The sequence below is a fragment of the Sciurus carolinensis genome, chromosome 18 (assembly GCF_902686445.1).
Source record: "Sciurus carolinensis chromosome 18, mSciCar1.2, whole genome shotgun sequence".
Classification (NCBI taxonomy): Eukaryota; Metazoa; Chordata; class Mammalia; order Rodentia; family Sciuridae; genus Sciurus; species Sciurus carolinensis.
The window spans coordinates 28,159,543-28,173,031 of NC_062230.1; the positions used below are offsets into that span (position 1 = coordinate 28,159,543).

Genomic DNA, 13,489 nt, shown 5'->3' on the forward strand with positions numbered 1-13,489 from the left:
CATGTACATCAGGCTTTAACTTCAATTTTATCATTTTGGGGAAATTTATGCATTATCTCTTCTTCTTCTCCTCCTCCTCTTCCTCCTCCTTCTTCTTCTTCTTCTTTTTTTTTTTTTTTCCTCTCCATAATATTTTTAGAGTATTAAAGGGACTATGGAGATATTTTTGGATCCTTAGATTCTTAGCCTTAACAAATATGTTTTCTTTTTCCACTAATTTGAGACACTAATTCTGGCAGATTATAGCTTTTTCAGCCCTTTTAACTAACTAGCTTAACATTTATGCCTGCCTCTTGGAGTTCAAATCTGCATTTTCTATTTTGTGTCTTGATTGCCTCATTTTAAGTGCTCATTTCCGTTCTTTAACAGTTTTCTATTTATTGGACTGGGATGATCTTGTTGGTGCTAACAGCCTAACATTGATAGCTTTTGAGACCTAAGCAGTCTAGATATTATAAAAATAGAGATTTCATATAAACGCTGTGCTTTGCGATTCAGAATATTTTTAACCTGAATTCTGGTTGGAAATGTTTTGATCGATTTGTATTAAAAGAACTTGGCATCTAGGGTGTTTTTAGGCAACTCTGAGACAGTGGTTATAGTGAAATTTTTTGTTGTATTTTTGAAAACCCTAGTTTTTGGGTCAAAAAAAAAAATCTCAGTGCTAGTAACTCATGGGATTTTAAAACCTATATTTCTATTAAATTGGGAAGTTGCTCCTGGTTTTATATGTTTAATTTGAAATCAAATTCATACTAGTTAGAAATTTGTTGATAGTGGTAAATTGCTTAATTTATTCAGTGAAGATTTTAAAATAAGTTTTTATATAGAATACTTTTGTTCTGTTCACATACTCATGAACTGCTTGTACATTGTCAATTTATTATACAGCTGACCTTGAGTTTATTTTGTATTAGTTGTTATAGTAATTCTTAAGGTACTCTACAAGCTAAAGTATTCATTATCTTGTTTTAGCCTTAAAACAACCGTACATATTAGATAATATGCAAGAGGCAACCGAGGCCTAGAGATGAAGAATTTGTGCAGAGGCACATGTACCTTTTTAGTACTGGAGCTGGGATTTGAGCCCATGTCTTTTTTTAACTTGTGTTCTCTGGTGCCTTGTGTTACTACTATGTCACCGAAAATGATACAAATATTTAACTCTTAATAGTTAGGATAGAATAGGTGATGATGAAAACTGGAAGTGAAGTCATGTTTAAGTATTGGTAGACTTCAGTTATCCTTGTATTTCAGAGTTAGTCATGTGTTATTTTACTTGTTCATTTACCAGTAGCTTACTTTTCCAGGTTGTGTTAGGTGTCGTTTATATAGATAAGTTCCTAATATGTCGGAAAAACTTATGAGCTCCTTTTTTATTCTTTAGTTCCTTTTCAGAAAGTAATGATGTATTATGGTTTATTATAGCTGTAACATTTTTTTGGGTGTGCCCCCATTACTGAGGACTGAACCCGGAGGTGCTCTACCAAAGTTGCATCTGCAGTCCTTTTTTAATAAAAATAAATTTTTAAAAAAAAATTTTCAGACAGGGTCTTGCTAAGTTGCCTGGGCTGGCCTTGAACTTGAGATGCTCCTGCCTCAGCATCCTGAGTAGCTGGGATTACAAGCATGTGCCACCATGCCTGGTCTTACAACTTTTCATATTGATTATGCTATTTTTAGATACATGGAGAATGCCTTTTCATTAGTTGAAAAAGTTCTTAGGTTTCATTGATTGTTAATGCTTACTGAGTTGGTGTACTCAGAAAATATCCTTATACATTTTTTCTTAGATTTCATAGATTTTATTTCCCCATTATGTTAAAAGTACTTAGCTTTTGGCTATAAACAAGTGAACTTTGAATATTTGAAGAAGATATTTTATTAATTAGAGCTGTATTTTAATATGCTAGGTTATAGAATTTTAGTAAGTTTTAAGTTAAAAACCTTCAGAATACTTTTAGCCTTGTTCCAGAATGCACCTGTGGTCTGTGTGCTGTATCAATAGTGATTGTAATAAAACAGGCTAAGATGTCCAACTGATTAAGCTCATGCAAATTTTTGTGTTCAGTATTTCTTCAGATGGGGGCAAGGAATGGATAATAAACTGTAAATGAAATATGTATACAAAGTACTGTCATTTTTACACATGGGAGTAATAGGTTAGTTTCTGCCCTTGCCATTATCCTAAACTTTTCCAAAATGATTGTGGATTCAGAAGATGTTTTTAATAAATATAGAAATGATCCCCCCTACCCCCATACTGGGATTGAACCCAGAGGCACTCAGCTGTTGAGCCTCATCCCCAGCCCTTTTTTATGTTTTATTTTGAGACAGGGTCTCCTTCAGTTGCTTAGGGTCGCATCATTAAGTTGCTGAGGCTCGGTTCGAACTTAGGATCCTTCTGCCTGAGCCTCCCGTGCTGCTGGGATTACAGGTGTTTGCCACCATGCCTGTCTGAAGTGATTTTTTTAGGACGGTTGATTCTCCCAGGAGAAAATCAGTAGAAGAGCAACTACTTGTTTGTATTTTTTTCATGTGCTACAATAGAATATTTTGTTTTCTTTCCTGACAGTTTATGATTGATGGTTGGAAGAATAAGATTCATGAGAAATTTTGTAGCCCGGTTCTCTGTTTTACTGATGAGGAAAGGGAGGCATAGAGCAGATAAGAGCTGATACTAATTTTGCCCTGGCCTACACAAGTTGTTTGTTAATATCCAAGGGTGAGGTATTATTTTAAGCAGTGCTTATGTAGTTTATGGACCACGACATTCAGATTCAGCTTTCTTGAATTCCTGATACCTTTTATTTTCTTAAAACTTTGTTTCCTCACTTTTTTGTAATTTAATTGATATTCTTTACAGTTAAGACATCTTCAGTGAGGTCTTCGGTATTGCAGTGCTTAAACATGTTCTTATTTTGCAGCTGATATGTTCTTATGTCCTATTGAGCTTGCTTTCAGATATCATTCTGTTTTCTTACCACATAATTAAGGATTCAGTTGAGAGTTTGGACACATTGATATAATACTTTTAAATATTTAATAATTTCGTCAACACATTGCCCCTGCCTGACATGCTTGCTTCCAGTATTTTTTATTTGTTTCATTGAAAAACTGAAGTTTTTGACTGATTAACTCTTAATCAATTTAGAAAGAGTTACCTTTTTTTTTTTTTTTTTTTTTTTTTTTGAGACTGAGTATTACTAGGTTGTCTAGGTTGGCCTTGAACTTGTGATCCACCTGCCTCACTCTTCCCAGTTTCTGTGATTATAGGCAGGTGCCACCATACCCAGTTTAGGAAGAAGTACTTTTAAAAATCACATTATGAGAAGAGAATCCTGGACCAGAGTGACCACATCCTGTTGTACCTGGAACAGGAAACTTAGAGTGCTAAAGCCAGTAAAGTCTGGATCAAATTAGGATGAGTTGCTCACCCTAACCCTGGGAGTCATTCGTATTTCTGAATGGGTCTTTAGAATAGAATACTGAATAGCTGGCAGTTCATCCAACAATCAGTCTCTTCCTAGTTGAAAGACTTACTAGACAATGGATATTTATATGTAATAATACTGGTTGAATATAAAAGGTAGGGAACAGAGAGAGGCTTGTATAACAGGAAAATTTATGGTTTTGGTTATTAAAATGTTTGTTTACAGTTCTAATCTTATGCTTTTCTCTCTTTACAGAACTGATAGTGCATCAGCCGACCCAGATAATTTAAAATATTCTTCAGCCAGAGATAGGGGTGGTTCTTCCTCTTATGGACTGCAACCTTCAAATTCAGCTGTGGTGTCTCGGCAAAGGCACGATGATACCAGAGTCCATGCTGACATACAGAATGACGAAAAGGGTATATGTATTTTCTTTCTTCTAGAGTCATATTTATAGGTTTTTTTTTTTTTTTTTTTAATCTACCTGTCTTTTCCTTTCCTCCTTCCTCTCAGCTCTCTTTGTTCTGCTGTGTTTAAAATACAGGTAACAAATACAGTGTTATTTCTAAAAACTTCATCAGTTTACCCACTTCATTATTTTTGAGATTTGAATATTTTAATATGCATAATACACAAATGTGCATTATATATTTTTTATTTATATAAAATTTATATATTTTATTATATGTATTATATTTATTACATATATTATTATATATTTGCCAAAAATACACGGTATTATTACTAAGACTGAAGTTCCTCCAGTTCCTCCAGAGAAGTGTCTCTCATCTAAAACATTATTAAACACCATGCAAAATCAGACTTAACTTAGTTTTTTCATTTCTTTGCTTATCTTTCATTGAGGGAATCAAAATGATATCAAAGCAGGCAGCATAGGGAAAAGGTGGGAGAAACAAAGGTTGGTTGACTTGTTGGATGGGTAATAAGATCCTGAACTGTCAGGGATGGAGTGAAACAAAGCACCGTTAAAATAAAATAATATAAACTCTGCTGTTTTTAGGTGGCTACAGTGTCAATGGAGGATCTGGGGAAAATACTTATGGTCGGAAGTCGTTGGGGCAAGAGCTGAGAGTTAATAATGTGACCAGCCCTGAGTTCACCAGTGTTCAGCATGGCAGTCGTGCATTAGCCACCAAAGACATGAGGAAATCACAGGGTAAGGCAGGGAAAGCTGGGGACCTGCACTTACTTACTCCTCCTCAAAGACTTAATCTCCTCCAACAGGGATGCCTCATTTCTCAACCCATGTTAGGTGTGAGCTGATCGTAAGTTGTAAAACATACAGGTGGTGCTTGTTTGTGTTTGTTTCCTGTGAACTATTAATTTCCCACAAAAAAGTTTAGAAGACTGGATAAGATCTTGAAGGGCTTCCTTGCTTGTCATGAGTACTGAACAGGTAGTGTATATAGCCAAGTCTTAAATACAGAGTGGGCCCTTTTCTTAAGTTAAATACACCCATAGCACTGTCAGCCTTATAACACAAGTTTCGCTATGTAAAGTGCCTTGAAAATTCAGAGAATTAGAAATAATGCTCGTTTTTTCCTTTAGAGAGAAATTGGTTTTGTCTTTAAAGCCAAATACGAAATTGAGATTTATTTTTTATTGGAATTAGTCTTTGGACATGTGGCTTATCACTTTTTTCTCCCCAGTTTGTGTGTGTTTGTGTGTGTGTGTGTGTGTGTGTGTGTGTGTCTTGGTGAATGTCTTTGTGTACATAACTTTTTGTTATTTAAATTTTTTTTGTAGTTGTGGATAGACAGAATGCCTTTGTTTATTTTTATGTGATGTTAAGGATTGAACCCAGTGCCTCACACGTGCTAGGCAAATGCTGTATCACTGATCTACAGCCCCAGCCCTGTTCTTTTTTCGCGTATACTTTTAAAACTTTTTTCTTTTTTTATGGTATTGGGAGTGGAACCAAGGAACTTTCTACCCTGGGGCTATACTAAATTGCCCAGGCTGACCATTGACCTTGCACTCTTCCCGCCTTAGCCTTTTGAGTACCTGGGATTACAGGTGTGTGCTGTCATGCCAGGCCAGCATATAACTTTTAAAAATATTGATTTCTTTTGGTAAAATTTCAGCAAGTAGAGCGGCTAAGCCAAAGGCTGTACTGTTAGTAGAGTGAAGCTTTAACCTTAAAATATTCTAGAAGCTAGAATGTGACTCAAGTTAATTTGGTTCAATTCCTCTTCCTTGCAGGCTCAGAGATACACAGTTTGATACCGGTAGCATTATAAATAGAGTAGATTTCTAAAATGGTAACCTAATGATACTTCAGTGTCCATTTTTATTGAAATAGTCTATGGGCTAGGGATTTTTAAAAATCTATTCCTTCCCCTGGATGGCGATGGTGTAGTTCCCAGGGGGGATTACCAGTTTTCTTTACACACTTTACAGAAAAATGGAACTGTCATACTGTTTGATGTGTATTGTTGTTCAGGTTACATATTGGCTAGTTATGGTAAATGTACAACTAAAACTTTTCTTTTAAAATTTAGTCCTTATATGCATTTTTATTACATAACTATAGCGTTCAACACTATTTGAGTATTTGTGCTTTTTCTTGTAATGAAAAAATAAGAGAAAGGTTCTGATTTGTCACTTTTCTAGTGATAGTATGTCTTGTGCATGGTTGGTAATAATTAGACATTTGTTGAATTGTGTGTGTGGTTGCAGTTTGCCAAGACTTTGTCTTAGAAAAATGATAATGTGAGTAAGAAGCTCCCTCCTGGGTTTACCTAGATGAGAAGCAGAAACTGACAGCCTGTTTTTAACCTGTTGAGGCATCATCCCTAACTTGTAGAAATCATTTATCTCCTTTCTCTTTTTTGTTGTTGGAGTTAACTTTTTTATTTTGAGATAGACCACCTGGGCTGATCTTGAACTAGTGTGTACCACCATGTCCGGCTACCTCTTTATCAGAATGTTATTAACAGCTTGGCATGGACCTAAAAAATTTTTTTTCTGAACCTTTCTTCGAACCTCTGGAATGAGGTATTCAGTTTGCTTAGGATTTTTCATTCATTCTTTCCTTCAGCAAGTCTTTTTTGAGGATCCATGGGTCTGTGTCTCGGCACTCTTGCTATGGCTTGATATATGGAAATGAACAGAACAGTAACAGGAACTGTATTCTTTTGCCAGGAGACTATGTTTTTTGATGTACTTCTAAATATTGGGGCTATAAACTTTGTATGCTTATTTATATTTAGTGGGCAACAAATGTTTTTATATTCACAGAGCGATCGATGTCTTATTCTGATGAGTCTCGACTGTCGAATCTTCTTCGGAGGATCACCCGGGAAGACGACAGAGACCGAAGACTGGCTACTGTAAAGCAGTTGAAAGAATTTATTCAGCAACCAGAAAATAAGCTGGTGAGTGTAGTATGTTTGGAATTGTTGATCATTTCTGTGTTTCCATAATAAACTAGATATTACTATCTGGAGTGGTTTGAAAAGGGAAAGGGCTTGTTTCTGAGGAAAAAAGTAATAGATTCCTATCTCACACTTATTTGACCTCTGCTATAGAACCTAATGATCCCTAATGTGTAATTTACATACTTCTCTGTCCATTGTTGGATCCATATGTTGGATCCATATTGATGCCTTCTGCAATAAAGCGCTTTAATTTTTTTAACTTTTTTTTTTTTTTTTTTTTTTTTTTTGAGTACTGGAAATTGAACCCAGAGGTGCTTAACTACTGAGCCACATCCCCAGCCCTTTTTTATATTTTATTTAAAGACAGGATCTTGCTGAATTGCTTAGGGCCTTGCTAAGTTGCTGATGCTGGTTCTGAATTCATGATCCTCTTGCCTCAGCCTCCCAAGCTGCTGGGATCATATGTGCCACTGTTAATTTTTAACACATTTTTTTCCTGCAGAGTTCTGTTGTCCTCAGTTTTTCTTTTGGTATTCCAGAACAGAATATCTTATTTTTCATACATGAAATGGACATAGAAGGTACATTTTTGCTCATACGTTAGTTTGGTCTGTGGCAAGGACTAAGGAAGTGGAAAAACCCTTTCAAGTTCAGTAGCAGTTAGAAAATTTTATCCTTTCAAGTAATTCTCTAAAGTTAAATTAAATTGGTATAGGGCATGAGAAAACTAATAAAAATAGTATAACGAGGCAAAAGAACATTTGGTTCATAGCAGATTCCTCCTTCCCTCAAATTTTATTATGAAAAGTTTTAGATATACAGCAAGTTGAAAGAATTTTACAGTGGACGTCTTATATCCACCATATTGTCATTGACATTTGACCTTATTACCTTATTGACTGTTTTCTCCCTCCATTGATGATTATGATTGTTTCCAATGGATAAATTTCTTTCATAGTCTAAAGGGAAACATTGCTGATATATGCTCATTGGGATCTGGGAATAATAAGGAAACTAAGGTACTTCTAATTACAATTTGGTGCAGAAGATAAGTGAAAACAAATTACACAGTTATTCTTAAAAGCATAGGAATTAAAAGTTTATGAATTTTCTTTAAAGGTACTAGTTAAGCAGTTGGATAATATCTTGGCTGCTGTACATGATGTGCTTAATGAAAGGTAAGTCAATATGGTTGCATTTAATTTACTTTAAAAAGTATACATGATATATCCATTGACTTAATTTATAAACATTTGATGTTTTATGGAGTCCTCATGTCATCCTTATCTGTGGTATTTATATGTTACCGCTGTACAAATGGAATCCACCTAAAAGGGAATATTTTCTAATTTGACAGTTTGAATGAGCATTGATTTGTGGAATGGTGCAATCTCTTAATGCAGGCATGAATGAATGTGATTAGTTTTTATGAGCTAAGAAATTTTGTAACTGCTTAGAGAGTGGAGGTAAAAAGGATCTTCCTTCTTTGAGCAAATGTGGATTTAAATCATCAAGGTTTATTAAAAGGTGTGCAGAGTGACCAAAGAATTGGCAGTATTGGAACGCACCCAGAAAGCAGGAGGTCATAAACCTTGCTTGTCTTTTCATGGTTTTATTTTATGTAGTTACTTAATATTATGTGTAAGTTAATGATGTTGTCCTTTTAAATTTATATTTAATTTTTTAGAGGTTATATACTTAACTTACCATTTTCCACTTTACAGTCCTTACATATTGAATATTATAAATAATTTAGTTACTTATATTGTGTTTTATCATTTGTTACTCCTGTTTTTGGTGAATCGATTTAATTTGAAATGGAATTTGAAGTCTGAATTTAAGCACTTCTAAGCCTTTATTTACAGTTCATTAATAATTAATTTTTGTAAAAGAAAATATAATGTCTGACAAAGATACTTTTGAGCACTACAGAATAAAGAGAATACAGTATTTAGATTTGGTAAAATTTCAGCCTTTTATGTAATTTGAACTTTAATAAAAAGATTTAAATTTAAAAAAATCTGAGACAGTCTTTGTAAGATGTGTCATTCTTGTCATCTTTTGAAGTCTTATGCCTTTTGTATGTGTTTTATTTCGTTTGCATTGAAATCAACAGTAGCAAATTGCTTCAGGAGTTGAGACAGGAGGGAGCTTGCTGTCTTGGCCTTCTTTGTGCTTCTTTAAGCTATGAGGCTGAGAAGATCTTCAAATGGATTTTTAGTAAATTTAGCTCATCTGCAAAAGATGAAGTTAAACTCCTCTACTTATGTGCCACCTACAAAGCACTAGAGACTGTAGGAGAAAAGAAAGCCTTTTCATCTGTAATGCAGGTAAGGATGAGGGGAGAAAATGGGTGATGTGCTTGGAAAAAATTGTCCTTAACATGTCCTTGGAGGGGAGCTTGAAGAAAGGAAACAGAATGGGGTTTTCTGCTGGTAGTAGGATGTAAATGAGATTCCTCTCTGAGTTTGAGTAAAGGATACAGAGTAAAAGTAGTTAAAGTAAGTTTTTAAAATTTTTGTCTTTTCACTTTTTAGAAACTTCCCTTTGAAGTTGCTTAATGGTAGAATGATCTATAGATTTGAATGTACAAACTCCACCAGGAGAGTTGGAAAGAGTGGCCCTCACATTTTTTGAGGGAGACAAAAGCTAAATATTACAACTTGTTTCGGAGGCTTTTTAGGCTTGATAAAAGATGTCAAAATTTCTTAATCCAAGTGATCTAAAAACTGTTACATATAAAGAATACCAGCTTTACTTAGTTTTATTTTGCTTTCATGTATCTGATTATATTGAAAAGCTTGTTCCCAGTTTATCTCCGTGTTTTTTTGGCAGTACCAGGGATCACACCTAGGTATGTTCTATCTTTGAGATGTATCCCTGTCCCTTTTATTTCTATTTTGAGACAAGAGTCTCACCAGGTTGACCATGAGGGCCTGAAACTTGCGATCTTCCTGTCTCAGCCTCCTGAGTAGCTGGGATTATAGGGTGTGCCACCATGCCTGACCTCAATTTAGTTTTCAGCAAGTTTTTAATTAAATTTTTGTTGAGATATGTTTTTATAATTGGTTTTTAGAGTATCTTACTATTTTGTTTGCTTCTTTAGTTTATGATTTTTTATTGTTTTAAAAAATTAGATATAAGGAATAATTCTGCTTTAAAAAATTTTTTTTTCCTGATTAAAGTTTTTAGAATGATTTTAGGAATGTTTTAGATAATTACCTGTAACTAAACAGAATAACAAAAAGTTGGACTTACTTTACATACAGCTTTTATATTATGAACATTTTATAACTGTGTACTTTGAAAAATTTCAAATCTCTAGGAAAACATTCAGACCAGTACAGTAAATACCCATAAACACTTCACCTAGTTTATCATTTATTAGCTCTTTTTTTTTTTTCAGGAGTGGGGGGTGTGCTGGAGATTAAATTCAGGACCTGTGCATGCTAAGAATCCTACCTCTGAGCTATATTCCCCAGCCCTCACTTACTAATGTTTTGCCATAGTTGTTTTATTTCTACAATTTGTTTTCTTTCTTTCTTTTTTTTTTTTTTTTTGGTGATTCTGGTAAGTGAACTCAGGTTTCTGTGCTTGCTAGGCAAGCACCCTATTACTGAGCTACATTTCTGGTCCTTTTAATCTTTATTTTGAGATAGAGTCTCCTTAAGTTGTCTAGGCTGACCTCAAACTTGCAGTCCTGCTGCCTCAGCCACTGGACTAGCTGCAGTTACAGACATGTGCCACAGCTCCTGGTACTCTGACACTCATAAACATGTGATGTATATGCACACACACCCACAAGTACTTTTTAGTTGAACCATTAGGGGATAAATTGTACTCATGACAATTCACTCCATGTTTCTTTCAGTATGCATCTCCTATGAATAAGGCTAACAGCAATATTATAATTATGTCTAAGAAAATGAATTTTTATTACGTATGTAGCCTATAATTTGAATTTCTGCCATTGTTCCTTTTTTGTGTTGGGGGGTGCTGGGGATTGAGCCCCCAGGGGGCTCTACCCTGAGTTATATCTCCACCCCTTCTTTACTTAATTTTGAGACAGGGTCTTGTTAAGTTGCTGAGGCTGACCTTGAACTTTGAGATCCTCCTGCTTCAGCCTCCCAATCATTGGATTTGTAGGTGTGCACCACTGTGTTTGACTGTAGTTGCTCATAAGATGTCGTTTAGAGCTATGTATCATCTGACTCAAGACCACTTCAAAATTCAAGTGTTTTCTTTGGTGATGTGCCTTTTTAATCTTTCTTTATATTCTTTACATCTTTTTGTGTGGTGGAGTATGGCCTGCTTTCTGAGTTTCTCATCTTATTTCTTAATGATTAGAGTCAAAGTTTCATTCTTACTGTTACATCACATCACACCAGATGGCAAAATGGCACAATTGATGCATTAGTTGGATGGCACATAGGTCTTAGTCAGAAACCTTCACTCGCACATGCAGAGTTTGATCATCTGATTGAGGGGATGATCACGAGATCTTCCCAGTGAGAACATTTATTTTTCCTTTGGAATTAGCAATCTGGATATGATTCCTTGAGATCTTCTGAATATCCTGGTTTTTTCATATGTTTCACTCTATAACTTTTATCAGCCACTGTGATACCCTTTTAGGTTATAGATTATAACATTGACTATTGCGAAATGGTGGTTTTCTAATTCTAGCATTTCTTACTTATTTGTATCTTTCTTTTATTAAAATGTTATAAACATATATACACATCCATTTTGGGGAAAAGGTTTTTAATAGCTGCAAAATATTCTACCAGTGGTATTCTTTATATTTATTTTGATAACATATGTAGTGGTAACATGAACCTGCTTATCCCTTATGGTGATGCCATGCTATTCCTCCGATTCATTCTGATTGGAAGCCAATGTTATAAACTTTGCTCTAAAGCGTTAATTGCATAGAATTTGACCTACATTTTACAAATTGGGACATAATTGTGATTCTTTGATCAGTTCTCAAGCACATCTTACTGTTTGTACTTTGGAATTTAGCCATCGCCAGGGTAATAAATGGAGCACTTGTGAGTAACATTACTTAAAACTAACTTTAATTGATATTAAAGGCATAATGTTAATTGATGTTAAAATAGAGAACAGTATTTTTTTCAGCTTATGTCTTAGTGAGATAAAGTGTTATATATATTTGTGTGTGTGTCTGTGTGTGTGTTTCAACTAGAGCATTAGAATTTATTTTCTTTGGTATCATTAGATAAAGCCCCAATAAATAATGAATCTAATTTTCTTGTTTTCTCCCTATTTTATTGAATGTTTATGGTTTGTAACTTTTACTTTTAAGCTTGTAATGACCAGCCTGCAGTCCATTCTTGAAAATGTGGATACACCAGAATTACTTTGCAAATGTGTGAAGTGCATTCTTTTGGTGGCTCGATGTTACCCTCATATTTTCAGCACTAATTTTAGGGTGAGTTCCCCACTCTTCCTCTCTGAGGTTCGGCTGAGGGTATGTTTGTGTGAGGAACTGGGAATCAGATACAAAACAATGCTTTTGCCTCCTTTGACTGTAAGGAGAGATTGAGTCCAGGGTTGAGTAGTACTGTAGTATTACTTTTATAAAAAATACCAACTCTTTTTTTCTTTCTGACATTGATACCTGAGGATAATCAAAGAAGATATAAATTTTATCACTGTCGTAACTGCATTCCTTCATTTTCCTATCTCTCTCTTCCCCTAAGTTTCTTTAATGTCAAGTAGATAGAACAGAATCCTTTATTGTGATCTGGTCCACAGGTAAAAGAGCAGTAAGACCTTAAAATGATTTGCTTTCTCTTTTTTGTCTCCATTAAGGACACGGTTGATATATTAGTTGGGTGGCACATCGATCACACTCAGAAGCCTTCACTTACACAACAGGTGTCTGGTAAGTCTTTTGAGATGTACTAGTCATGTGAATACTGTGGGAAGGAGTACCTGTCTCTGAAAGACCAGTGTTACACCATTTCTTCACTGATTCAAGAAAAATCATGGCTTTGAGGGAATTACTGCTTATTATAGTTGAGCATTGTTTGTTAGTTAAATTGGTCTTTTCAAAGTAAAATTTACTAGTGGGTAGGGAGAAGAGATTGTAGTGTTGTATCTGTGAGTAATTTAAGGACTTACCTTGAATCATTTGTAGCATGTAGGAAAAGATATGGTGGTGGCAGTACCCTGAAATTTAGGATGTGCTTTCCTGGTGATTTGTGATTCTTCTTCTTCTTCTTCTTCTTTTTTTTTTTTTTTTCTTCTAGGGGAAAAAAAATGAATATGGAGAATTGTCACAAATGATAAAGAAATGTTTATAGTTTTGCTTGTTTGTTTGGACTTCAGTGAATGAAGCACTACTGATTTACACATGTCAGCCATGTGCTCTAGTTCCTTTTAGCTTGTTTGGTGCAATAAACTGCTGAAAATAGGACTTGCCAGTGAGAATGGTTGATCTCATTTTCACACATTAGGTAGCTAGACATGAACCTGGGTTAGAAAGCCAGGTTGATCCTTTAGTGGCACTAGAGTATAAATCATGTGTACAGTGATAATATAGATATTAAATCTCCTTAAAAATTAAGAACATGAGATTTACATTACAATTTCTGAAGAGTGTTAATTTCTGCCTTTAATCATGAT

At 34.8% G+C, this 13,489-nt stretch overlaps 1 protein-coding gene across 2 annotated transcripts in view; it reads left to right on the forward strand.

Moving 5' to 3' along the window:
* Smg1 (SMG1 nonsense mediated mRNA decay associated PI3K related kinase) overlaps nucleotides 1-13,489 on the forward strand; it is a 100,294-nt gene that overhangs the window by 20,044 nt on the left and 66,761 nt on the right. For both annotated transcript variants that reach the window (XM_047532800.1, XM_047532799.1), the window contains 7 exons: nucleotides 3,690-3,853; nucleotides 4,456-4,611; nucleotides 6,696-6,832; nucleotides 7,955-8,013; nucleotides 8,952-9,165; nucleotides 12,165-12,290; nucleotides 12,674-12,746. In XM_047532800.1, coding sequence (XP_047388756.1) covers nucleotides 3,690-3,853; nucleotides 4,456-4,611; nucleotides 6,696-6,832; nucleotides 7,955-8,013; nucleotides 8,952-9,165; nucleotides 12,165-12,290; nucleotides 12,674-12,746 — 929 coding nt within the window. The remainder of the gene's footprint in view (nucleotides 1-3,689; nucleotides 3,854-4,455; nucleotides 4,612-6,695; nucleotides 6,833-7,954; nucleotides 8,014-8,951; nucleotides 9,166-12,164; nucleotides 12,291-12,673; nucleotides 12,747-13,489) is intronic.